Here is a 25,017-nt window from a genome sequence, read left to right as displayed (position 1 = left end):
ACATCTGAAAAGATATACACCAAGATATTAACAGCAATTATATCTGGGTATAGAAATTATCCCTGATCTTTATTTTCTTCTCCTTGAATATTCACAACAGTGAATATATGTTATTTTTTAATCAGAGAAAGAAAAAAAGGCAACATTTTGCCACCAGTTCTTTTAGTCACTTACTTCGGGGAGGAAGTCAAAGATTACTACACTTTCATTGATTAGTGATTGGTCAATATTCAGACATTTTGAGGATTTGGAGCATTTTCAGCAACTAAAATATGAAGAAGAAAAGACAAAACTGATGAACACAGCAATAGGAACAGCTCTGATATCTCAAAAGCCAAGTGGCTTGTTCTTTGCTCTCCCTCCCTTAATCAAAATTTGATAAAGCTCACCTTCAGTAGAATTTGCAGACACTTTCAATTGGTCAGGATGTAACACCAGATAAGTTAGTTACAGTACCAAGTTTTTAGTGTGGTTATGCTTAGTAGATTGTAGAACGTACCACGGAGCCTCCAACTCTGCCCAGAGTGGAAGAGGTGGCCAGGGTGGGGATGGGGCAGAAAAGGCTCTTGGGAGAAGCTGACACCTAAGCAAAAGGGTAAGGATGCAGTGGCCAGGTGGGCCAAAGAGGAGATGACATTCCAGGCAAAAGCACAGAAGTATGAACACAACCCTGAGGAAGTTCAGTGGGGGCTTGGCAAATGCTGATTTGTGGTTGTGGTGAGTAGAAAACAAAAGCATTCTATGGGCGCCTGGGTGGCTCAGTTGGTTGAGCGTCTGACTCTAGGTTTCAGTTCAGGTCGTAGTCTCAGGGTTGTGGGCTGGAGCCCCACGTCAGGCTCTGTGCTCAGCACAGAGTCTCTGAAGTTTCTCTCTCCTTCTGCCCCTCCCCTCCTCTCTCTCAACTAAATAAATAAATCTTAAAATACACACACACGAACAAGCATTCTAGAAATCCTAGCTTTCTAAGTTTTGTAATACAATATGCATTATCTTACACATTCTGGGTACCTTTAAACTTAACATGATAATTTGTGTTCTTCGTAGAACATTTTCTTATCTTCCAATCATCTGTGCCTTCAAAGCTGTTTAAATAAATATAAGCAGTAAGAAGACTATGCAGTGACACCTAGCTGATGCAGATCCGGAAAGAGTAAATGGCATAGTGACAATATGGGGACATTCAGATCTGGTAGTGTTCCCCATTTATACCCCCAGCCTCACAGTGTTCAGATTCCGCATAAGAACTAAGTAAGAATGATTCAGGTGCCAGTTGGGGTTTGACCTGTGGCCAGTTTGTATGGAAATCCTGTTAACACTCAGGTCAGCACAAGATCTTTTACAAAGGGCAGTGTTCTTTTCTCTGATGTCATGTTTTAAATGTCTTTATTTACCTTACTTCGAACTTATTGAAACCATTTGCAAAGATTAACATGTTTTCTATTATCCTTTATGGTAATTTCCAAAAGGAAAGTTGTATGACTTAATTATCTGAAATGTGCCTCCCTCAAGATTCATGGGGATCCTACGATGTTAAAATATCTTGGTCTGAGCACATATTTTGCAGGGTGGATTGGCTGCTGCTGCTTGGGAACGAGAAATTGACCTCTTCTTATTAACAGTTCCATATACAACAGATTTTTTTTTTCAGAGCTATCAAAGAAGCAGGAACAAATTTGCTTGGTTATGCTGATTAGCCTTTCTCCCAGGGCTGCCGTGGAAGACACGAATTTACAATGAGAACTACTCCCAAATCTAGAGACAGCAGGAAGCTAACAGAAATCAACCCACAATGAATTAGCAGCAACCTATCCTGTTTTGAAATTAGAATATGCTTTCAAGTGTGAACAACTAATGGGTTTCTTCATTTGTCTACAAGCCATTCTAAATTATAATTGATAAAAGATAAGATATAATCTTACAGAATTTACCAAAGGATAAAAACTGCAAAAAGAAACTTAAATGAAATTTATAAAATGGAGGGCCAGAGTGTAACCGGTGTGTCTCTACTCCCATTTAAGAAAGACGTTACTGATTCTAACCCTTAAGTAGAAAAAGGTCAGTTACAAGACTAGATTGATCAGTGCTCAAAGAGTACTCTGCTTCCTTTGTTTTAATTCTAATGCATAAATCTGCCTCCAGATTATTTCAACCAACTAGTGAGGGGGGGAGTATGGTCCAGATTATACTACTCACTGGAAAATCACATACTGGTGTTCTCCTTTTCAAATATGACTCTTCTGAGTTTGGTTAATACAACTCCACTCTGAAAAAAAATCATCACCCCTCAGTGAACTGGCAAACTGAATTTTGGAGCCTCTTAAAGCTGAGACCCAGTTTTGGAGTGTGGTGACTTCACCGAGTGCTGCCAGCCCAGCATGACAAAGCCAGCTGGCCTCATGGATCCTTGCTGTAGAAGAGAGATGCTGGGGCATTCTCAGCAGCGGTGTACTCGAGAGCCAGCCTGCACCGGGCCTCTCATCCAGTCACATTGGGATCAGGGTTTAAGAAAGAATTAGATGTGAGTTTTGTTTGGGGGGCTTTTTCAGGGCAGATGCCCAGCGGAAGCGCTGTCAGTAAGGAGTGAGATTTTTCTGTCTCCCTTGAACCCACAGCTGAGTGAACTGACTGCAGCAAAGCAGCAGAGCTGCCGAGCCCTGGAGGCAATCTGCTTAAGACTTTAGTCATGGATTCTGAGAGGCTAGAGGAGCCCTTGGAATATAGAAAGAATCATATGTAAACAGACACCTACTTCCTATTCACTGATTCTGCCATTTAGCATGTGATTCCTCATGGAGGCTGAGGACAGTATTATAGTTTTTAATTTTCCTACATATTCAAAATAATCTCACACTTTAAAAATGAATAATTCCTGGGGCACCTGGCTGGCTCCGTCACTAGAGCATGCAACTCTTTTACTTGGGGTTGTGAGTTCAAGCCCCACATTGGGCATGGAGCCTACTTAAAAAAATTAAATAAATAAAAATGAGTAATTCCTTAATATCACCTAATACCAATTCATAGTCAAAATTTCCCTGTTGTCCTAAGAATGTCCTTTATACCTCTTTGTCCAAGCCAGGACCCAGTTTATGTCATCATCTTGCATTGAGTTGTTATATCCCTAAATTTCATTTAATACGTAATACTCGCTTTCGCATGACACTGACTTTTTAAGAGATTGAGCCGATTAGAGCTCACCTTCTGTATTTGTTTGCTTGATTCTTTGCGGTCTTAGCTTGTCCCTCTATACCCTGTCTTCTAGGTAAACTGTAAGATTTAAAGCTTTGATTATATTCAAGTTTAAATGCTTTTGACCGAAACAAAAAATAGAAATGTCAAATACTTCACATTGCCTCACAACCCAAGACAATGTTGTCTAGGCATTAGTGGTGCTAAGACTGGCGCTGGATTAAGATGTACTGTTACCTTGCTCTCCTTGTGACTTGAAAGGACTCAGCGTGGAGGCACTTCGGGATCATATGACTGTCCCATTCACTCTCAACCATTTCTCTGAAGGTTTAATGAGCTCTTGGTAATCCTTGCCTAAGTCAATAATTTCCCTTTGGAGTCTCCTTTTCTATGTCAGCAGGTTTTATGCTGTACTATTTTTTAAAGTTTTTAATTCCAATTAGTTAATATACAGTGTTGTATTAGTTTCAGGAGTACAATATAGTGATTCAGCAATTCCGTACATCACCAGTGCTCATCAGGACAAGTGTACTTTCTTAATCCCCATCACCTATTTAATCTGTTCCCCACCCCCTCCCCTCTGGGAACCATCAGTTTGTTCTCTATAGTTAAGAGTCTGTTTATTCTCTCTCTCTCCCTCTCTGTTTTTTTCCCTTTGCTCATTTGTTTTGTTTTTTAAATTCTACATATAAGTGAAATCATATGGAATTTCTTTCTCTGACTTATTTTGCTTAGTGTTATACTCTCTAGCTCCAACCATGTCATTGCAAATGGCAAGGTTTCATTCTTTTTTGTGGCTGAGTAATATTCCATTGTGTATAGATACCACATTACCTTTATCCATTTATCTGTTGATGAACAAGTGCGTCCATAATTTCACTATTGTAAATAATGCTGCAATAAACATAGGGATGCATGTATCCCTTTGAATTTGTGTTTTTGCAGGTTGGGGTTTTGTAAATACCCAGTGGTGCAATTGCTAAATTGTAGTTCTATTTTTAACTTTTTGAGGAGCCTCTATACTGTTTTCCACTGTGGCTGTACCAGTTTGCATTCCCACCAGCTGTACAGGAGGGTTCTCTTTCTCCACATCCTCTCCAACACTTACTATTTCTTGTATTTTTTTAGTTTAGCCATTCTGACAGGTGTGAGATGATATCTCATTGTAGTTTTGATTTGCATTTCCCTGATGGTGAGTAATGATGAGCATCTTTTCATGTGTCTGTTGGCCATCTGTACGTCTTCATTGGAGAAACGTCTGTTCATGTCTTCTGCCCATTTTTAATTGGATTATTTGTTTTTTGAGTGTTAAGTTGTATAAGTTCTTTATATATTTTGGATACTAACCCTTTATTGAATATGTCATTTGCAGATATATTCTCCCATTCCACAGGTTGATTTTAGTTCTATTGATTGTTTCCTTTGCTGTGCAGAAGCTTTTTATTTTGATGTAGGTGCAATAGTTTATTTTTTATTTCATTTCTCTTGCCTCAGGAGACATATCTAGAAAGAAGTTGCTATGCCCAATTTCAAAAAGGTTACTGCCTGTGTTCTCTTCTAGGATTTTTATGGTTTCAGGTCTTACATTTAGGTCTTTAATCCATTTTGAATTTATTTTCGTGTATGGTGTAAGAAAGTGGTCCAGTTTCTTTTTTTTTTTTTTTTTCCGCATGTTACTGTCCAGTTTTCTCAACACCATTTGTTGAATAAACTGTCCTTTTCCTGTTGGATACTCTTTCCTGCTTTGTCAAAGATTAATTGATCAGATAGTTATGGGTTCATTTCTGGGTTTCCTACTTTGTTCCGCTGGTCTCAGTGTCTGTTTTTATGCCAGTACCATACTGTTTTGATCGCTATAGCTTTGTAATATAACTTGAAATCCAGAATTTTGATGTCTCCACCTTTACTTTTCTTTTCAAGATTGCTTTGGCTATTCAGGGCCTTTTGTGGTTCCAAATTTTAGGATTGTTTGTTCTAGTTCTGTGAAAAATGCCGTTAGTATTTTGATAGGAATTGCATTAAATGTGTAGTTGTTTTGGGTAGTATGGACATTTTAACAATATTCTTCCAATCCATGAGTATAGAATGTCTTTCCATTTCTTTGTGTGATCTTCACTTTCTTTCATAGTTTTATAGTTTTCAGAGTATAGGTCTTTCACCTCTTCGGTTAGATTTATTCCTAGGTATCTTATTATTTTTGGTTCAATTGTAATTGGTATTGTTTTCTTAATTTCTCTTTCTGCTGCTTCATTAGTGGTGTATAGAAATGTCACAGATTTCTGAACATTGATTTTGTATCCTGCAAGTTTACTGAATTCATTTATCAGTTCTAGCAGTTTTTTGGTGGAATCTTTCAGGTTTTCTATATGTAGTATCATGTCATCTGCAAATAGTAAAAAGTTTTACTTCTTTCTTTCCAATTTGGATGTGTTTTATTTCTTTGTTGTCTGATTGGTGTGGCTAGGATTTTCAGTACTAGGTTGAATAAAAGTGGTGAGAGTGGACATCCTTGTCTTGTTCCTGACCTTAGGTGAAAAGCTCTCAGATATTAGCTGTGGGTTTTTCATATATATAACCTTTATTATGTTGAGGTATGTCCCCTCTCTACCCAATTTGTTGAGGGTTTTTAGTATGAACAGATGTCGTACTTTGTCAAATTATGGTGCACTATTTATGCACTAGTTATGACATGAACCAAGTCATTAGCTTCTTGATCCTCAGTTCGCTCACCTGTAAAATGGTATAAAAAATATAACCAATTCACATGGCTGTTGGAAGTGTTATATGAAATGACCATGTATGCATTCTTTGAGCAGTGCCTGGTGATGTGTATGCATGCAATAAGCGTTGGTTATTTTTTTCATTATTGTGCTTTTCCTTATTTTAGCAGAGACAGCATATGGAGCATTATTACTGACTGCCAGTCTCAAGTCCTTGAAGCAAAAGACAGCATATCTGATAAATTGCTGCAAAGGAGTTGAGGCAGTTAGACTTTTGAAGAAAACTTATACCATTTTTTAAATTTATTTTTTTAAAGATTTTATTTGAGAGAGAGAAAGAGCACATGCATGAGCAGGCGGAGGGGCAGAGGGAGAGGGAGAAACAGACTCCCTGCTGAGCAGGGAGCCTGACTCGGGGCTCAATCCCAGGACCCAGGATCATGACCTGAGCCGAAGGCAGACACTTAACAGGCTGAGCCACCTAGGTGCCCCATAAAGGGAGATTGGAATTTGTTTCAAATAAGGGCTGCTCAGATTAGAATTTCCTAAGGCATGTTATAAGAACCAGTAGGCCTCCAACATGCTCCCTGGGAGAAGGGTGCCATTCTAAGATAACATCTGGGAAATGCCGTGTATTGTTTTCTACTGGTCGTCTTTCATTGTGCATGGTATTAAGCTAAAGGTTCTGGAAAGCCTCTTGGGAAAGAAATCTGCTTTAATTAAGTATTTGCTTGATCAGGTATTTTCTAATCTATTTGCCTATGGACACTACCCATCCCACCTCCGCTTTTATAAAACCAAGTAATACATATTTATATTGAGCTGCCTTAGATTCTTCCAAAGGCTTGAATGAGAAGGGGCTCAAACTGCTGAACTGACCCTCAGTGCAGACCTGGAAGATAACTGCCCCTGGCTTTTGGATCCTACAAAGCCATGCAAATAAGCAGAGTTCTTAAGAGGTTTCATTTCCATGTTGGAGCAGGTAGGGCAGAAATTAGAGAGCCCATAGTAATGTGACAGCTAAACTCTCTTCCTTAGATTGTCTCCAAACCTTGCCAGGACTCCTGGAGGACCTCAGAGTCCATCTGTCCTTTAGGTGTCCCAGAACCATTGGGACTTGCCTAGGCTGACGGGAATGAGTTCCTTGGCCTGATACACACAAACCAAAGGCATAGAGGGTGTCGAGTTTCAGAGGAAGACAAAGGATTTGAAGTCAGACCAACAGGGGTCAATGTCAGCTCTGCCAGGTATTCATCTGATCCCTGGCGAAATCCCTTACCCACTCTGAACTACAGTTTCTTCATCTATATAATAGGGACAATTAAAGCCCTTAGCTCAAATGGTTGTGAGATTCTCATTAGATATATAAAAGCATTTTTAAAAATATGAAGTGTTATATAAAAGCTCATTACTTTAATGTTAACGTTAAGGGTATTATTGCTGATCTTCATGACCCATATTTGGGGGTCTAGTCATTCTTTTAATCATTCAACTTGTCAAACTTGTCAAATATTCATTGACCACTTTGTAACATACCAGCCCGTAGGGTTAGGTGCTAATGTAGAGTATAGAATAAAGCAGATCCGATCCCTGCCTTCTTGGAACTTACATTCCATAGTGGGAGACATATGATAAACAAATGTGCACACAAATAAATGTATCATTATAGTCTCCTCTCCCCAGGTACTGATGTGATATTTTTTAAATGGGGTATTGCTTATACTCTCTGAATTGTTCACAGAAAATTAAGAAAATGAATTTATCAGTTTAAATAAAAAATAAAAATTTTAATATAGAATTAGAAGAGGGGTGCCTGGGTGGCACAGCGGTTAAGCGTCTGCCTTCAGCTCAGGGCGTGATCCTGGCGTTATGGGATCGAGCCCCACATCAGGCTCCTTCGCTATGAGCCTGCTTCTTCCTCTCCCACTCCCCTGCTTGTGTTCCCTCTCTCGCTGGCTGTCTCTATCTCTGTCGAATAAATAAATAAAATATTAAAAAAAAAAATAGAACTAGAAGAGACCTTAGGAATGGTTTGTCTCAATCCCTTCATTTTACAGATGAGGAAAACTAGAACCAGAATACTATAGAAATTTCCCCAGTCTGTGTGTGTGTGTGTGTGAGAGAGAGAGAGAGAGAGAGAGAGTGAGAGAGAGAGAGAGAGAGAGAAAGTATGTGTGTGAGTATAGAGAGAGAAAGGGATACCAGGGATCTTGACACAGGAGTTAGAACCCAGATGTCTCTTCCCCTAGTCAGTGCTTTCCACTCTTCTGGGGTCCATCTGAAAGGGCCAGCTTGTATTTTAACAGTGTGTAATAATTACCACACTTTTATACAGTGGGTTTCAATTACTAGAAATTGGGGACACAGCACAATCATTTTTCCAAACTTTGCCCCATGAAACAATTAATATTTTAATAGATGTTAGTAGGTTATCACTTTTTAAGTTGCTTGGTCAAATTGGTTTAAGAAACTCTACACCCATCCCTCACCCCCACCTTTAGAAATCCATAAATGAATATTGTGATTGTAAAAAATCATTCCTGAAGTAAGGAAGCCTCTTAACTTTGTACAACTCAGCATTTCCCATACTTATTTGACTACAGAATCTATTTTGAATTATCTAACAATTAATGTGATTACAGTGTGCTGGCTGGTATAAGTACAACCCTAGCATCAGTTTTGTTGGCTTCTTGGTAAAGTCTATGAAAGCCTAATAGTGAACTAAATTGTATCATACAACTTTAAAAAGGGCAACTTCTATGGTCTTAGAACCTCAGGCTGACTGTGACTATAACAGTAACACTTAGTAAGATGCATTTTTTTAAAAAGGTTTTATTTATTTATTTGACACAGAGAGAGAGAGAGAACACAAGCAGGGGAGTGGCAGAAGGAGAGGGAGAAGCAGGCTCAATGCAGGGCTTGATCCCAGGACCCTAGTATCATGACCTGAGCCGAAGGCAGATGCTTAACCGACTGAGCCACCCAGGCGTCCCTAGGATGCATTTTCTTAAGTTGACCATGTCCTTTTAATCGAGGACCAGAATGGGAAATAATGGAAACTTAGTAAGAGTATGTTCTGATATGTCTTTGGAGGAAAATAATCCTCTTTAAGTTCTTAATATGATTTCAGGCCTCTTAAAAATGATCATTTTTCTTTTTAGGCATCCACAAGCCCAGTGTTCTCCAGAAGGGTGTGATGTCTCCGCAGGACATTCAAATAAGGTAGCTGGACATCTTGATTCTGAAGTGACTGTGTATCTTTATTTCAGACTTGTCCAAGTCGATGGTTGGGAAGCCTGTCTGTGGCTGCTTGGTCAGGTCATCCAAACATGAAACTGTTAGTGATATTTTGAAGTCTTTGAGACAAAAGCCCAGCTTGCTAAAGAACTTTGGTTCAGCAGAGAGACAGGGAGGTACAGTGAAGAGAGAATCAAAAGCCTGGAAATTTGCTGCTGAGAATAAATGCTAGCTGCTCCCCGAGGTGTCTGTGCACTCCACTCTCTACAGATGTTAGAGCCTCTTTTTGAGTAAGGACCCGAGGTTCTTTGGTAGCACTTTGATATCCTGCTCGAATTCAATATGTGAAATGGAGGCGTCTCTCTGTGACTTGGAGCCCACAGCAGGCTTTGAAGTCTGATCCAATTTTTGCTGCCTACTATTTGATGTTGAAAGGATGAAATGAAGAAAATGTACAGTTTTTGCCAGTAACTCTGCTGAGCATATGTAAGATTAAAAAAACAAAATCCTTTGGATGATGTACTTAGAAATGTTAAGTAGATTAATACCTTCCTATAGGTTTTCTTTTTTCTTTCTTACGGATAAAAATTAGGTACAGGAGAAAATCAGCACATAGCTGTTTTTTATATTCTGGACTATAATTAATTTAAGAGGGGGCTAGGTTGACTTGTTCAGAGGAAGAAATAAATGAATTAAGCAAAAGGTGCTGAGACTCTGCTACTAATTGCCCCAAGGAGAGGACCTCCACTCAATTCTCATGCAAGATGGGGGCAACTCACAACATGACCCCAATATACTTAGCTTCCTCCCCATATCATCAGGGTTAAAGGTCCCTTAGTTAAATGGAAGCTATATTCTTAAGGCTGCTTCATCTGAAGATAAAAGTAATGTTTCTCTTATTGGGTCTTTCTGAAGCATTCCATTTCTGGGACTGATCTGCCATCTCCTCGGACATGCCATGCTGCCCCAGGTTGCCCAGGATGGAACCCCTTGAGAGGAGCCCCTACAAAACCTGGTAAGAACATTTTGAACTGCATACTCCTTCTACCTTTTGCGTGCTTGTGTACTTCTTGATGAGTTCTTTAGGCAGGACTGTCTAGAAGGTAGTACTCAGATAAGTAATATGACCTAATGTTAGCAAAAAGTTCAGGTTTGTGCAGCCATAAAGGTTGGAAGCAAAACGTGTATTAAAGGTAGCCATTTACTGCCTTCTCTTGCCACTCAAGTTTACTTCTCTGAGGGAAGAAAATGAATATCAAGGCCATTATTTCCCTTTACCTGCTAAGAACCTCAAATTAGGAAACTGCTTCATAATTCCATTTTATCAAAGGAAAAATAAACAATTGACCAGCTTTCAGTGGAGTATATCATTTTGGGTCAAAATCTAGGGCTTGGTAAAGAATATGGATTTAGAGAGTAGTTCTGCTCTTTTGGCAACACTACCATTCTTTCAGCGAGAATACACACATCTTACCACACTCCTTTGGAAAATAGCTATTTATAGCCCCTTTCCTAAATTATTTGCTACAGAATGTGGTGGAAGTTATTTGGGGGGCTTATGTATGGCTATAATGTGTGGCTTATTTGTACTTCCGGAAGATAAAATAGAATCATGATCATAAGAAATATTTATGAACCAGAAGATACTAAGAGCAGTGTGGACCATTCCAAAGAAAGAAACCTTTTCAACTTAAAATACAAGATTTCACTTAATGTCAACCTCATCTATTTTTCAGAAATATGCAGTAGACTCTCAAGTCTCTCCAAATTTCTTCTTAGTCTGTTTTTCAGTGACAAAATAGTACAGTATAAAGTGGGAAATGTACAATAAATGTGTTAGGACCTTCAGTCTATATGGAACTTAAGTTCTTGGAGAGAGACAAGAGAGGATGAGTGTACTCTAGTAGAAACTTCTAAATGGATATGCAGAAAATGATAAATCTGTCAAAGGGAATATTTTCCCCACAGTGTTCAGTGTTCCCACACAGCCAGATAGTGTTCAGGAATAAGGCCACAATGAGATAGGGGTAGGAGTGTGCAAAAAAAGAGGAAGATTTAGGAAAAGACAGTGTCATGGAGCAGAATCCATTATGCAAGAATTTGATTGGCATTTGTCTTTATCCAAATGGGCAATCTTTACCTTTTAGTTGGGTTGTTTAGACCATTTATATTTAATGTGATTATTGATGTATTTTGGCTTAAATCTACCATCTTGCTATTTATTTTCAATTTGTTGGTTCTGGTGTTTGTTCTCTTTTGGCATTCTACTTTAAAATACATGTAAAAAGAAAAATTCTAAGTATGATTGAGTAGCCAAAGGCACAGATTCTGGAATGAGACCTGCCTGGATTCAAATCTCTGTTCTCCTGTGTAGTGTTAATTGAGTTATGAAACATCTCCTTATCTCAGTACTTACACATGTAAAATGAGAGAAATAGTAATTCATAGCTAAGGAGTTATACTGAGGATTCAGTGAGCTGGTGGTATAAGTAAAGAGCACAGTGTGGTATCTGGTTCATGTAAGGGTACGTTATTTCAGCTGCTGCTGTGGTAGTCATTGCTATTGATATTATATAAATGCAAATTTAATCTATAAGTATAAAAAACAGAAATAAAGTTCTTATTTTAAAGCAATAAATTTTGGTAGGAGTTTAGAGGGAGTAAAAATATATTATATTTTGAATTAACTATTAAAGGGACTTGTTGGATTACAGTCATCTTTCCCAGTCTTTAGGAAAGTATCCCCAAAGTCAAACTGACTAATAAACTACACATCTGACTTGCTATGAGTGGCTCATATGCACTTTCCTGTCACACTTGTTTTTTCCCTCCAATCTAGATGATTTTCTCTTGGGCCTGCCACCATCACCATTACTTCTCCTTACACTCTTGTAAATAGCATCCTGAGTAGTCTTCCTGCTTCCATTCTTTTCCTCCTTCAACTTATCTTCTGCACAGATACCTGAGGAGATTTTCTAAAGCATACTCTGATCTTAAACATTCTCTTCCTCCATACTCTTCCATGGCTCCCCATTGCTTCACCATCAGCTCTAAATTTCTTGGCGTGACATTCAAGACTATCTCTGTTATGGTCTTAATCTTCCTTTCTAGCTGTATCTTCCACTGATCTCTCTTCCTCATTCTGTGCTTCAGAATATCCAAACTGTTCTCTATTCTAGAGAACAAGCATGTCTAGTATGTCCTTTCTCTCCTCTGTGACTTTGCTCACACAGTGCTCTCTGCCCCATCTATCCTTCTTCCCTGTTCACTTTTCAGTCCCACCAGGGGGTGTGGGGGGAGAGGGACAGAGAGAGAGGGAGAGAGAGAATCTTGGCATGTTCCATGCCCAGTACGGAGCCCGATATGGAGCTCGATCTCATGACCCTGAGATCATGAGCTGAGCCGAAATCAAGAGTTGGATGCTTAACTGATTGAGCCACCCAGGCTGCCCAGTCCTCTCCATTCTTGATTCCCCCATGGTTCCCTTTTCTGTGCCCTTTGACTTCTCTTATAGTACTTATCACATCCTGCCTTACATTATATTTTTTCATCTACTATATTTTAAACTCTCTGGGATTGTATCTTTTCATTTCTGTATTCTCTTCTCACAGCCTAGCCTATATCTTCTAACTGAATTCTTGAGCATCCAAAGCCATGATGAAATATAATGGAAGCAAGAATGTAATGAAGCTCTTGAATGAGTCAGAGAAAAGTTATACAATGTGTTTCTAATAATCCTGGAATAAAATAAATGTCTCTTAGTCACCCCCAAATAGGTATAGCATACCAGTGGAACAAGTTAAAATGATCCAAGCTGTTTTATTTTGTTGCTGTTGTTTTGAGTGGGGGAGAGAGAAAGGTTTAGACAGGAAAATACATTATGTAAATCAAATTCCTCTTGACCTTACAAAGTAGCAACGATGGATTGAAGAGCAAAAGCTTTCCAATTTTATGTTTTCAAGGTTATCAGCTATAGAAGCAAGAGTATATTCTGTAAGAGACATTTCAGCAGATTATACCTTTGTGTTTAATTTTTTCCCTTGAATTACCCGTTATTTCAACCTATATTTCTGTGAAAGACTGAATGAGAATATTGTGATCTTTTCAGTGTAAAAAAAACCCCACTAACATCCAACAAGTTAGCCTTGTAACTTGCAATGACTGCTAATAACTTCACTGTTGTATGATGTGGTCTGGTGGGGTGGGGGATGGAGAGAGGCAGGGAATAAATCTAAAGTTAGTCAGGCCAGCTCTGCTCAGGGCAGGCATACAAAGAAGTATACAGATGTGGAGCTTGTACAAGGCTGTCTTCAGCCCCTTAGAGAGTCTCAGAAGTGTCCTTAATTGGTCCATTGGAGCCTGACTCATCTTCTCATAGAAGAGGAAAGCACAGTATACCCAGGAAGTGCATAATATGAATCACTTTGCAACTAATCCAAGCAGTGAAATTATTTAATTAGACTGATAGGCATATATACAGACTTGATCTGATTTTACTGTTCAAAAATATATTCTTTAGGGGTGCCGGGGTGGCTCAGTCATTAAGCGTCTGCCTTCAGCTCAGGTCATGATCCCAGGGTCCTGGAATCAAGCCCTGCTTAGGGCTCCCTGCTTAGCGTGGAGCCTGCTTCTCCCTCTCCCACTCCACCTGCTTGTGTTCCCTCTCTCACTGTCTCTTTCTCTCTGTCAAATAAATAAATAAAATCTTTTAAAAAAAAAGTGTATTCTTTAGACATTTGTCCTTTTATTTATTTATTCATGTATTTACTCAACAATTATTAATACTTACTAAGTACCAGGAACTGTCCTGTTCTCAGACTTCTTATACTGTTTTAAAAGACCAGTATTGGGTTCGTTGTTTTAATTTCCAATTTGTACAGTCAGATACTTTTGTGAACACAATAAAAAGGAATTATAGTTGACCCTTCAACAACACAGGAGTTAGGAGTGCTGACCTCTGCACAAAAATCCATGTTTAACTTTTGATTCATCAAAAATTTACTCATAACCTACTGTTGACCTGAAACCTTACTGATAACATAAGCAGTTGATTAACACATGTAATGTATATCATATGTATTTATACTGTATTCTTACAGTAATACATTTTTCTTGATTTTTTTTCACTATTTTTAAACTGTGAAGTTCATCTGAGAGTTTTTTCAAATTGTTACAAATCAAAAAAAAAAATTTTCCAATGTATTTATTGGAAAAATAAAACCATGTGTGAGTGGACCCACACAGTTCAAACCCATGTTTTTCAAAGGTCATGTACTAGATACATAATCACATATTTGGGTGTTGTGTCAACATCAAATTGATCTAAACTTTTCTAAATTTCTTACTCTAAATTAAATTATTCTAAGTTTCTTTACTAATCTTGTTGGGACAAGTAGCAAGAGTCAGTCCGCAGACCACATACATCACTAACGCTGTTCTAGGCCTGTGTGATACATCAGGGAACAACAGTAAAGAATTCCTGTCCTCACAATGCTACTTTCTAGCAGAGGGAGATGACAGTAAACAGTAAGCGTAGTACAAAAGTCAGTGGTATGGGATGTCAGAAGGGTCAAGTGTTACAAGGGAGAAAATACTGCAAGGGAGATTAGGAGTGGCCAAAGTATGGAAGAGGGGTTTGGGGGATGGCTGCCCTTTTAGATGGAGTGGTTAATGTTGGTTTCATTGAGAAGGCTTGCAAGTGGCGAGCTCATTAGCCATGCAGTATTTGCGAGAAGAGCATTCCAGGCAAAGGGCATATCTATGGCAAAGGCCCTGAGGGGAGAGCCAGCTCGGAATAGGTGAGGAATAGAAAAAAGCCCATGTGATGGGAGCTGGGAGAGCAAGAAGAATGGTAGGAGGTGAGGAGCCAGATGATACGGGTTAGCTCTTCTTTATTTTTTTTTAAACTTTTATTTATTAAGTAATCTCTACCCCCAACATGGGGCTTGAACTCACAAACCCAAGATGAAGAGTTCCGTGCTTGAGGCACCTGGGCGGCTCAGTCAGTTGAGTGTCCCAACTCTTGATCTCAGCTCAGGTCTTGATCTCAGGGTCTTGAGTTCAAGCCCCATGTTGGGCTCCATGCTGGGCATGGAACCTGCTTAAAAGAAATAAAAAATAAAATAAAATGAGTCACATGCTCTATCGACTGAGCCAGTCAGGTGCCCCAGGCCAGTGCTTCTTAAAGACTTAACAAGCACCCCAGGGATCTAGTTCATATGAAGATTTTGATTCAGTAGGTCTGGGTGGCTCCAAAAATTCTGTTAACACTGATGAGCTTCCAGGTGGTTGCCCGTATTGGTGCTCTGAGGCCCACAGTAGTAAGGGTATAAACTCAGTGAAATGCAGAGTGCTGAGCATTTTCAGCACAGGAGTGACATGACCTGACTTGTGTTTTAAAATGATTACTCCAGCCCCTGGGTTGAGGATAGACTACAGACCTCATCAGTGAATGAGATATTCTGGGTAAGTTTCATTTTCCAGACAGCTGAAACTTTACAAAACCTATGACTCCCTTTTATACTAAGTGTAATGAACATTCTTCTTAAGTGTCTCAGGACATGATCATTAACAACAATTATCACACTGGGCCGTAATGCAGAGAGTCCTGGAGACCACTGTGAAATGGGACCACCTACCCTTTCCTGTGATACCTCACCTAAGTGAGGTAGGTCTGCCCTTGGTTATCTTCTCATCTACAAGCAATATAAATTATTCATATTTTTAAAAAAAATTTTAAGTAAGCTCTACACCTAGTGTGGGGCTTGAACTCATGAACACATGCTCCACCAACGGAGCCAGCCAGGCCTCCCCATATTTCTTTTTGAAGGTCAGAAGGTTATTGTACTTGCTACACTGCACTTTAACTCCATTGGGTCTTAAAAATGGAGCATGGCGCATTTGTAGGGAGCTGAGGAGCGAGTGGAATTGCACTGGCCTCGCAAAGGGAGACAGTTGGCAGTACACTGTGTTGGGCTGTGGTAGAGCCCTCAGACAGTGTCTGATGTCCGGTTAGTGATCTGATTTCAGATCTTTCATAGCCTGTCTGCCCCGCACTTCTACCCACTCTAATGCCATCTCCTTCATTATTTTTCTTTCTTGTTGCTCATTGCTAACTCTTACTGATTCTGGCATTGGTTCAGCTATCAGAAAGCAAACTTGGGCTCTATTTTATCCTTGGAACTCTTAATCCTTAGGTTGACCAAACGTCTCTGTTTTCCTGGAACTGAAGGATTTTCCAAGATGTGGGATTTTCAGTGCTAACACCAGGACAGTCCCAGGCACATGGGGACGAGTTGGTCACCTTATTATAATACTAGAAGTTGAACTTGATTTGGGGAGGAACTTTTTTTTTTTTAAATCAGATCACTGGTTCAGGCAAGACAAAGCCTTAGAATTGTGACAGAATTGCCTCACACTGCCTGCCTGTGTCTGGAAGGGGTTACAGGCAGCTTGCCAAACAGCAAGCACTGTGACCATAAAGGGCTCACATGTCATCCATTTGACCAAGAGAGCATGTTCTTACAACGGAGTCTCAAAGGCAACATAATCCCTATTGGGAAAGCACATGGAAAGCAAACCCTATACAGAGGGAAGGCTGCCGGGCCTCTGTGGCCCGCATCTGATGCTATTATGAAATGCTACACACAAGCCTTCAAGGCCTCTCTTATGCCCTCACGTATGGGTATTCTCTGGTTCTCTGAATCCCTCCTCTTTTTGGCTTCCATTGGCCTGAGGCATCCTTTCTTCTTTCCCAGGTGCCACAGAATTCACCGCAAACCCTCATCCGTGAGGCTGGTAAAGCCTGTCTCAGGGCTTTTCTCAGTGAGGTAGTGAAGGAATTACAGGCACAGAATTCTTATTCCGTTAGCATGGGAAATAGAAAAAAACACTTCCTTGTTAAAGGATCTTTTTGATGAGTGCTGCTCAGACTTCAGTGTGCATCAGAATCACTGGGCCCATTCCACACTCTCTGATTTCGAGTAGAAGAGAGAGGGAATTTGGGTTTTTATCAAGTTCCCAAGTGACACCACACTGCTGGTCTGGGACTACCCTTTGAGAACCACTGCTCCAGATGTCTCCTATCTCTGAGATTCTACACTGAAGCAGAAAAAGTGAACTGTATATGTATGGTTTTCTATTCATTCAACAAGCACTTATTGAGCACCTACTGTATATCACCCACAGGCCAGGAAGTGAAATAAGACACTTAGAGAGTGTAATGTATTTCTAATATCTTGGTCTTTGCAGATGTTATTTTCCAAAGCAGGTTTGGGAATAAGCTGGTGTCCTTATTTATCTCAAGTGGTCTCATTAAATTCTCAGGAGGTTGTCTAGAACAAAGTTACATTTACTTGTTACTTTGTTGTAGAGGAGGAGGAGGAGGGGAGTGTTCCAGATTTTCATGAAGTGTCTCAATTTCTAAAATTTTAGGAATTGTTGCTTTTAAAGGATGTTTCTATTTTATAAACTCTGCCAGTCTTTGCCAGCCTCCCTTAATGCAAAATTGCTCTAAACCCCACCAGATCTGAATATTTGCACGGATCTCTAATATGTATGTCATCACCATAATGTTTGTGTTGTGGTTTTTTGCAAAAGAATTGAGGCAAGGCCAGCATAAGGATTGCACGGTTTGAGGCTTGTGGGCATGAGGGTAGAGGACGGAAAGAGAAAGAAGAGAGGAGATTATAGCTCTCCTAATCCCAAACTTCATTTCTAATTTAGCCTGATTTATGTTAATCATATACCTTTCTTCTTTTGCTTAAAAGACTTTTCTTGTTTTTACCAGATCTGGATTTGGGGTTGTCTTGTTTTTGTTCAGCTTTATTTTGTAATTTTGAAGAATACAAACAGAGTGCTGGCTGGCAGTGGTGGCAGTTTACCCTAACTGAGGCTTCTGTCCAAAATTGTGACTTTTAGAAGGAATTTTGTAGGTTAACTACCAAGAGGAGATCGTTCATTTTGGCACCTCATTTTCCCTGCAATTTGGGGGTCTGGTGATAAGGAGAAGGGACGCAGTCCACATAGGTCAGTACCGCCACCAGCTGAGGCGGCAAGATGCTGACCCTGCCTAAGGAGTTGAGGCTGGAGGGGAAGTGGCCACAGCCCAGGAGGTCAGTTGTCAGCTACCCTTCCCGAGGCCACATGGTCAGGGAAGCCTTGTGACAGTCTGTTCTCATTCCTGCAACTCATTAAAGCACATTATGAAGTTGCATAGTTTGGGGCCATTATTTCTGCTTAGATTGTGACTGCAAACATATCCGAGGAAAGTTCAGCAGGAACTTTTCCGGTGCTTTCCTGAGTGTGTCAGGTCAGGATGCACTTTTTGCAGATGCCAAGTGAGGTTCTGGCGTTGACCCAGGACATCGGGAGCGCAGCTGCCAAACAGCACGAGGCGGGGTGTGTGAGGCGAGTTAGGGTCCTTGGCTTCCAGAATGGGATGCTGATGGCATGGCTATAAAACGTGCTGAGAGGAATTTTATTTTTAAATTCTTTTCTTACTTGATGTATTTGAAACAGCACATACTCTGTAGACTGCCCTGTTAACCTTGGCTGCCTAGTTTGTTTTATTTTAAAGGATTCTTTTCAACTTTAAAATTAAACATACAGTTGTATAGTGGTAGCAGTGAGGAGTGGGGAGGTTTTCTTTTTACTTTTACTGGTTCTCCAAGATTAGGAGTAATACATTTTTTTTAATTAATAAACTTTTTTTTTTAGTAGCTTGGAGTTTTCAGAAAATTGAACAAAGTTCAGAATTCTCATATACCCCTTTATGTCTTCCCCTCCCCCAAGTTTCCCCTATTATTAACATCTTGTATTACCTGGCTCAGTTGTTACAATGATGACCAATATTGATATGTTATTAACTAAAGTCCAGAATTCACATTAGGGCTTACTCTTTGTGTTGTACAGTTTGAGTTTTGACAAATGTATTGACATGTATCCACCACTGCAGTATCATACAGGGTAGTTTCACTTGCCTAAAAATCCCTATGGCTCCACCTGTTTATCCTTCCCTCCCTCCCCCTAAGCCGGTGGCAACCTGTATTTGTGGGGAGAGGGTAGGGGTTGTTGTTTTTTGTTTGGTTGGTTTTGTTCTTTTACTGTTTACAAATTTTCCCTTTTCCAGAATGGGAATATACTTGGAATTATACAGTACATAGCTTCTTCAAATTGCCTTCTTTCAGTTAGCAATATGCGTTTGAGCTCGTCCATGTCTTTGCACGGCTTGATAGTCCATTTCTTTTTATTGCTGAAAATACTCTGTTGTGTGGATGTTTATCCATTGTGTGGATTGTTTATCCATTCACCTTTTAAAGGACATCTTGGTTGCTTTCAAGTTTTGGCAATTATGAATAAAGCTGCTGTAAACATCTTTGGGTTTCGTGTGAATATAAGTTTTCAACTCTTTGCGGTGAACACCGAAGAGTGTGATTGCTAGATTATATGGTTAAGAGTACGTTTAGCTTTGCAAGAAGCTGTCTTCCAAAATAGCTGTACCATTTTGCGTTCCCACCAGCAGCAAATAAGAGTTCCTGTTGCTCTACATCCTCACCAGCATTTGGTGTTATCAGTGTTTTAGATTTTGGCCATTTTAATAGGTGTGTAGTAGTATATCACTGTTGTTTTAATTTTCATTTCCCTGGTATATGATTTGAAGAAACTTTTCACATGCTTATTTGCCATCTTTATGTCTTCTTTGGTGAAGTATCTGTTTAGATCTTTTTCCCATTTTTAAATTGTTGTTTGTTTTCTTATTGTTAAGTTTTAAGAATTATCTGTAAATTTTGGATACCAGTCCTTTGTCAGATATGTTTTTCAAATATTTCTCTCAGTCTGTGGCTTGTCTTTTCATTTTTTAAATAGTGTCTTTAGTAGAGCAGTAATTAATTTTTTATTTGTATATAATCAGGAAGAAAAATGCTTTCAAATCAACCAGACTCGCATCTTGGCTTAGCACCCATTCCACATCCAAGAAAGTATAAGTAGTCTGAGAGGAAAAGGTAATCTGTCATTTAGATGTTAAACATGTGAGAACCTGACACAAGTGTGTTCCCCGAATTAAATATAATCAATTTTAAGTACTATAGGGATGCAAGACAGACACAATCCAAAAGTAAATAAGAAAAAAAATATATGACTATATGCAGAACCATGCTAAGATTTTTCTCCAGTTTTCATTTTTCTACAAGTTTCCTGTTTCTTGCTACTTATATTGGTTAGGTCACTAGAATTCCTAAAATGACCAAGAAAACTCCAGTTGTCAGCTTCTGGTAAAAACTGTATTTAGCAGAAGAAAAGGTATTGGCTTAAATCAGAGAGGGCTGGGAAAGNNTGAAATGCACACTTATTACTCATTTATTTAGATATTCAGCAGATATTTACTGAGCACCTACCAAGTGACAGGAACTATGTTGGACGCTGGTGGTATACAAGGTAGCAGGATCTAGGCTTGTCCTTGTGAAGTTTACATTCCAAGAGGGAAATAGACAAGTAATTCCAAAATCAAGTGTCCTTTGACTGAAGTGTTAATAAGAGTGAGCACTGGATCTGAGCTCCAACCAGGATACTGGGTCTCAGAGGAGTGAAGAAGGGCCAGATAGGCTTAAACCAAAGCTGAGAACTGAAGGGGGGATCAAGAATCAGCCAGGCAAAGAAAGGAGAAAGGTGTCTCCGCCCCCTAACTGTTCCCTTTCCATACCTGGGAAAGCTCACATGGGAGAGATAGGAGATTTTGGTTGTTCTTGTTTTTACATTTTTTTAAATTCTGAAATGTAACATGCCTACAGAAAAAAAAAAAAATTTAAAACAGAGTTGGGCAGTGTAGGGAATTATTATAAGGGAAACCCACACATAACTACTGAGATTGCAAAAAGGATTGCCCACACCTCAGCAATGTTCTGCACACCCTTTCCTGATTATGACTCTTTTTCTTCCTAAGTATGCATCCTAAATATCATAGTTCCATTTTGCCTGTTTTTAAACTTTGCATAACTAGAATCACACAGCATGCATTCATTTCTTTCTAGCTTTTTCTTTTTTTCCCTTGACATTACATTTTTTAGGATTAACTTGTTTATTTTCATTGCTGTAGAGTATCCTACTCTGTGAATCCAGTCTTCTGTCACTGGGCATCTGGGTTGCTTCTGGCTTAGAGCTCTTATTAAAAAAGAGAGAGAGATGTCCACGAATGATGGTCCCACACTCTCAGCAGTACAGTATAGCAGGCTTTGGAGTCAAGCAGACTTAAATGGACATCTCAGCCCTGCCACTCTAACAGCTTTGTGACTTTGGGCAAGTTACTTAACCTCTCTGTGCCTCTTTCTTCTCATCTGTAAGATAGGAATAATAAAAATACCTATAACATGGGATATGCATGTAAAGTGCTTCACATAATACTTGGCATATAGTAAGCATTCAACAGAAGTGTGCTCCTGCATGGGGTTCTGTTTCTTATTCATGGGAATATTTCATTTTTCTGTGGGTAAGTTCTCTACTGAGTTTATATGGCCTGACTTATCTGGGTCTGGAATTATAGAAGCCTTTGAGATACTTCTCCTCAACCCTCTTATTTGACAGATGAGGAAACTGAGTCCCAGTTGGTCAACACAGAGCTGAGTTTTAGGGAGAAATCAAGGAAGTGGTGCCTCTGGACCACTCTTATGGCCCAGACTATTCGGTTCTTTGGACAGCCACTTTAGCTTCTTACATGTATTTTCCTTTTTGTTCTACAAAGGAACAGGGGAAAATAGAAAGCTCAAGGGGTGGAACAGTTAGCTCTATGGGCACCAATAGACTGTGAAGTCTGTTACGTTATGCCCAAGCTATCTGTGGTTTGTGTATTGGTCAGAGTTTGTGATTTCGTGGGCTCTATCCTGGTTAGGGTCAGAGGCAAGCACGCAAAATAAGGGACTTAAAACCATGCCTCAGGCATTATTGGCATTAGGTATAGGTGTTCTGTTTAGCTTGGACTGCTGTCAGATTTACATAAAAATTACTTGTTGTTTCTTTCTAAGGAATAAATATATCTCTTATTAAGCTATAAAGGTGAAATTGGGGTAATGACAGGAAGGAGAAATTCAAGATAAACAACTGACATTAAATGAGTCCACAATTTACTTCCAAGTATGAACAATTCTCAGCGACTTTCTGTTCCCCTGCTTCAAGTCTGCATTCTATCCTAAACCAGACTTTTCTGAGCAATGCCGACCACCAGCCCCAAACCTTTCCAGCCCCATATTTTGCCTGTCTTTCCAGGACTTTGCTGGTATTTAACCCTTTGATTAGCCTGAACTTCCTTGGTCTCTGATCCACATTCCTAAGAATTTGTGCACATGTGTGTGTTTTTATGTGTGTGACGCTCTAGCAGCTTTGAGGGAACTCCAGGTCAGGACTTGTCCTTCAAAAATAAGACTCCAGAGGTGCCTGGGTGGCTCAGTCAGTTAACCGTCTGCCTTCAGCTCAGGTTATGTCCTGCATCTTGCTCAGCCGGGAGCCTGCTTCTCCCTCTCCCTCTGCCTGCCGCTCCCCCATTCATTCTCTCTCTCTCAAATGAATAAATAAAACTCTAAAACAAAACAAAGCAAAAAAAAAAACAACAACAGCAACAAAAATAAGACTCCAGATTATCAGTTTAACGCATGAGAATAGAGCCTGGCACAAGGTAAGCACTTAATAAACATTTAGCTGCTGCTGTGATTTCTTACCCCTCAAATGAGAATCATTTCTCAAAGTAGCAATTTCCAAGTTAGCAACTCCCCCTTTCCTTTCAAATTGTCAAGACTTACAAAGTATGCTAAGATTTCTATAAACTGCTCTTGGTTTTTCCTCGATGTCACCGCAAGTCTCAAGAGTTTATCACCTTGAACCTTTACTGCATTTAAGAAGAATGGGACTTATTTGTTGGTATTTTCTGGGTCTGTCAATTTGTGTAATGGGAGGAGTTCTGTTTCATTAATCCACCTAAAGGGTACAGGGGCTATACCCCTCCCACCAACTCAGATCTCCATTTCCTTTCTTCACTATCCAAAAGGGTCTGTTCAGCTGCTTAGCAGTGAGCAATGAGAACAGCCAGTCTACCTAGACATTAGGCTGGGTTTGTCTGACATATACATGAAGACTCAGCATTCCCAAAGGGACCTTTCCTTTTTAAAGGAAGAAATTAATGATATCCCTTTTCATTAAATCGGTGCCAGGTATTTTCTCTAAGCAGCCTATTTAAAAGAACAAATTCAAACAGGTCCAAGAAACAAATGCAAGAGATCTACAAAGCTCTTAAGGGATGAGTTTACATACTATCCTAATTTCAAAGGAGAAGTTTTTATGCCCGGACACAATGGCTGAGCTCTCCCAATGGGCACACACCAACTTTAAATGTCAAATTCTGCATTTGTGCAGAAATCAGATAAGTGCAAAGAGCTCTAGGCTTGTTTCTGTTCTTAACTGATTTGTCCTCCAAAGGACAGTTCATATGCTAACTCATTACACAAGGTCCTGAATGTTTGGGGTGTGGGTGGGGGACAGAACATCCAAGGATCCACTCCAGATCTCCAAGGATCAAATTACAAAGTGTCCATTCCATTTGTCCTTCACTGCTCTATTTATCCATGCTCAGGGTAGCTCAGCTCACAGCATCACACTTGTACTCTGCCTTCTGATTTTCAACTTGCGTTGCTGCCTGGGGACCAGGGCTCTTCTCATCTCTTGTGGGCTGGTCATTCCTTGCTCTAGACTACATCCTCTTAATCAGTCCATTAATGGAACCCCCACTTCATGTAGCAGTTTCTATTTAACGCTGTGGGAAGGCACTGGAAAAAAGTACATCCTATTGTCTCTCCCCTTAAGGAGTTAGAATAGATGCTCCCTTTAACCCACCACTCTGAGCAAATCAACCCAATGAGCATAAGGGACACCTGTAAATAACTGCTGAGTGATTAGAGGATGGAACATACACTGCATAAAGGCTTTGTTTACATTATGTGTAACCAGCAAAATATAAACATTGACCTTAGACACTGACCCTCTTTAGACATTTATTTCTGACAAATGGTCAACCAGGATGATTTCATACATTCTTTTGCAGACCTTTTTATATCATGAGCCTCTTGGAGAAGCTAATGGAATCCGTGCACTCTGACCCTAGAAATATGTTGCATATAATTTCAAGAACTTTTTGAACGCCTTCATGTTCCTATCAGTGTCTTCATCCCAGGTTAAGAATCTCTATACTAGCGAGAGGAATTGGCTAATTTTGAAGACTGTCAATTTCATGATTAGAAAGCTTAATAGAAAGGTTTCTTTTTTCTTCCCGGTAACGGAACAACAACAGAAAAAAGGGCTACTTTTAATATAGGTAGTTCTTCAAATATTTGTAGATTGCTATAACTTTCTCAGTTAGACTTCTCTTTGAGTTTTTTTGGCTCTGTAATTCATCAAATGACCCTTAAAAGCTGTGGCTTCGTTCAGGAAAGTTTTACGCCAGGATCTAAGGCCTTGGGACTAGACTAGAAGATGTACTTGCATCTAAAAAGGGTAGAGCTGTGGCTTCTCACAAATGCCAAGGCAGGTTACCATAGTCTTTTCCTTCTTCATTAATAAAGAAAAAAACTGATCCGTTTTAAAAAATTAAAAACCTCCAGGGGCGCCTGGGTAGCGCAGTCGTTAAGCGTCTGCCTTCGGCTCAGGGCGTGATCCCGGTGTTCCGGGTTCGAGTCCCACATCGGGCTCCTTGGCTGGGAGCCTGCTTCTTCCTCTTCCTCTCCCCTGCTGTGTTCCCTCTCTCGCTGGCTGTCTCTCTGTCACATAAATAAATAAATAAAATCTTTTAAAAAAAATAAATAAATAAAATAAAAAAATAAAAACCTCCAAATTCTTG

At 39.7% G+C, this 25,017-nt stretch overlaps 1 protein-coding gene across 1 annotated transcript in view; it reads left to right on the top strand.

Annotated features, from left to right (window-relative positions):
* The window catches only part of MYO3B (myosin IIIB), a gene marked incomplete at its 5' end in the record, with an annotated part of 368,039 nt that overhangs the window by 278,872 nt on the left and 64,150 nt on the right, over positions 1–25,017 (top strand). Inside the window, 2 exon segments of the mRNA XM_008687102.2 lie at positions 9,068–9,128; positions 10,059–10,158. Coding sequence (XP_008685324.2) covers positions 9,068–9,128; positions 10,059–10,158 — 161 coding nt within the window.

The sequence above is a fragment of the Ursus maritimus genome, unplaced genomic scaffold, assembly GCF_017311325.1.
Source record: "Ursus maritimus isolate PB19 unplaced genomic scaffold, ASM1731132v1 scaffold_1, whole genome shotgun sequence".
Classification (NCBI taxonomy): Eukaryota; Metazoa; Chordata; class Mammalia; order Carnivora; family Ursidae; genus Ursus; species Ursus maritimus.
The sequence above is the reverse complement of the archived record's forward strand: the minus strand, read 5'-3'. Positions and strand labels throughout refer to the sequence as shown.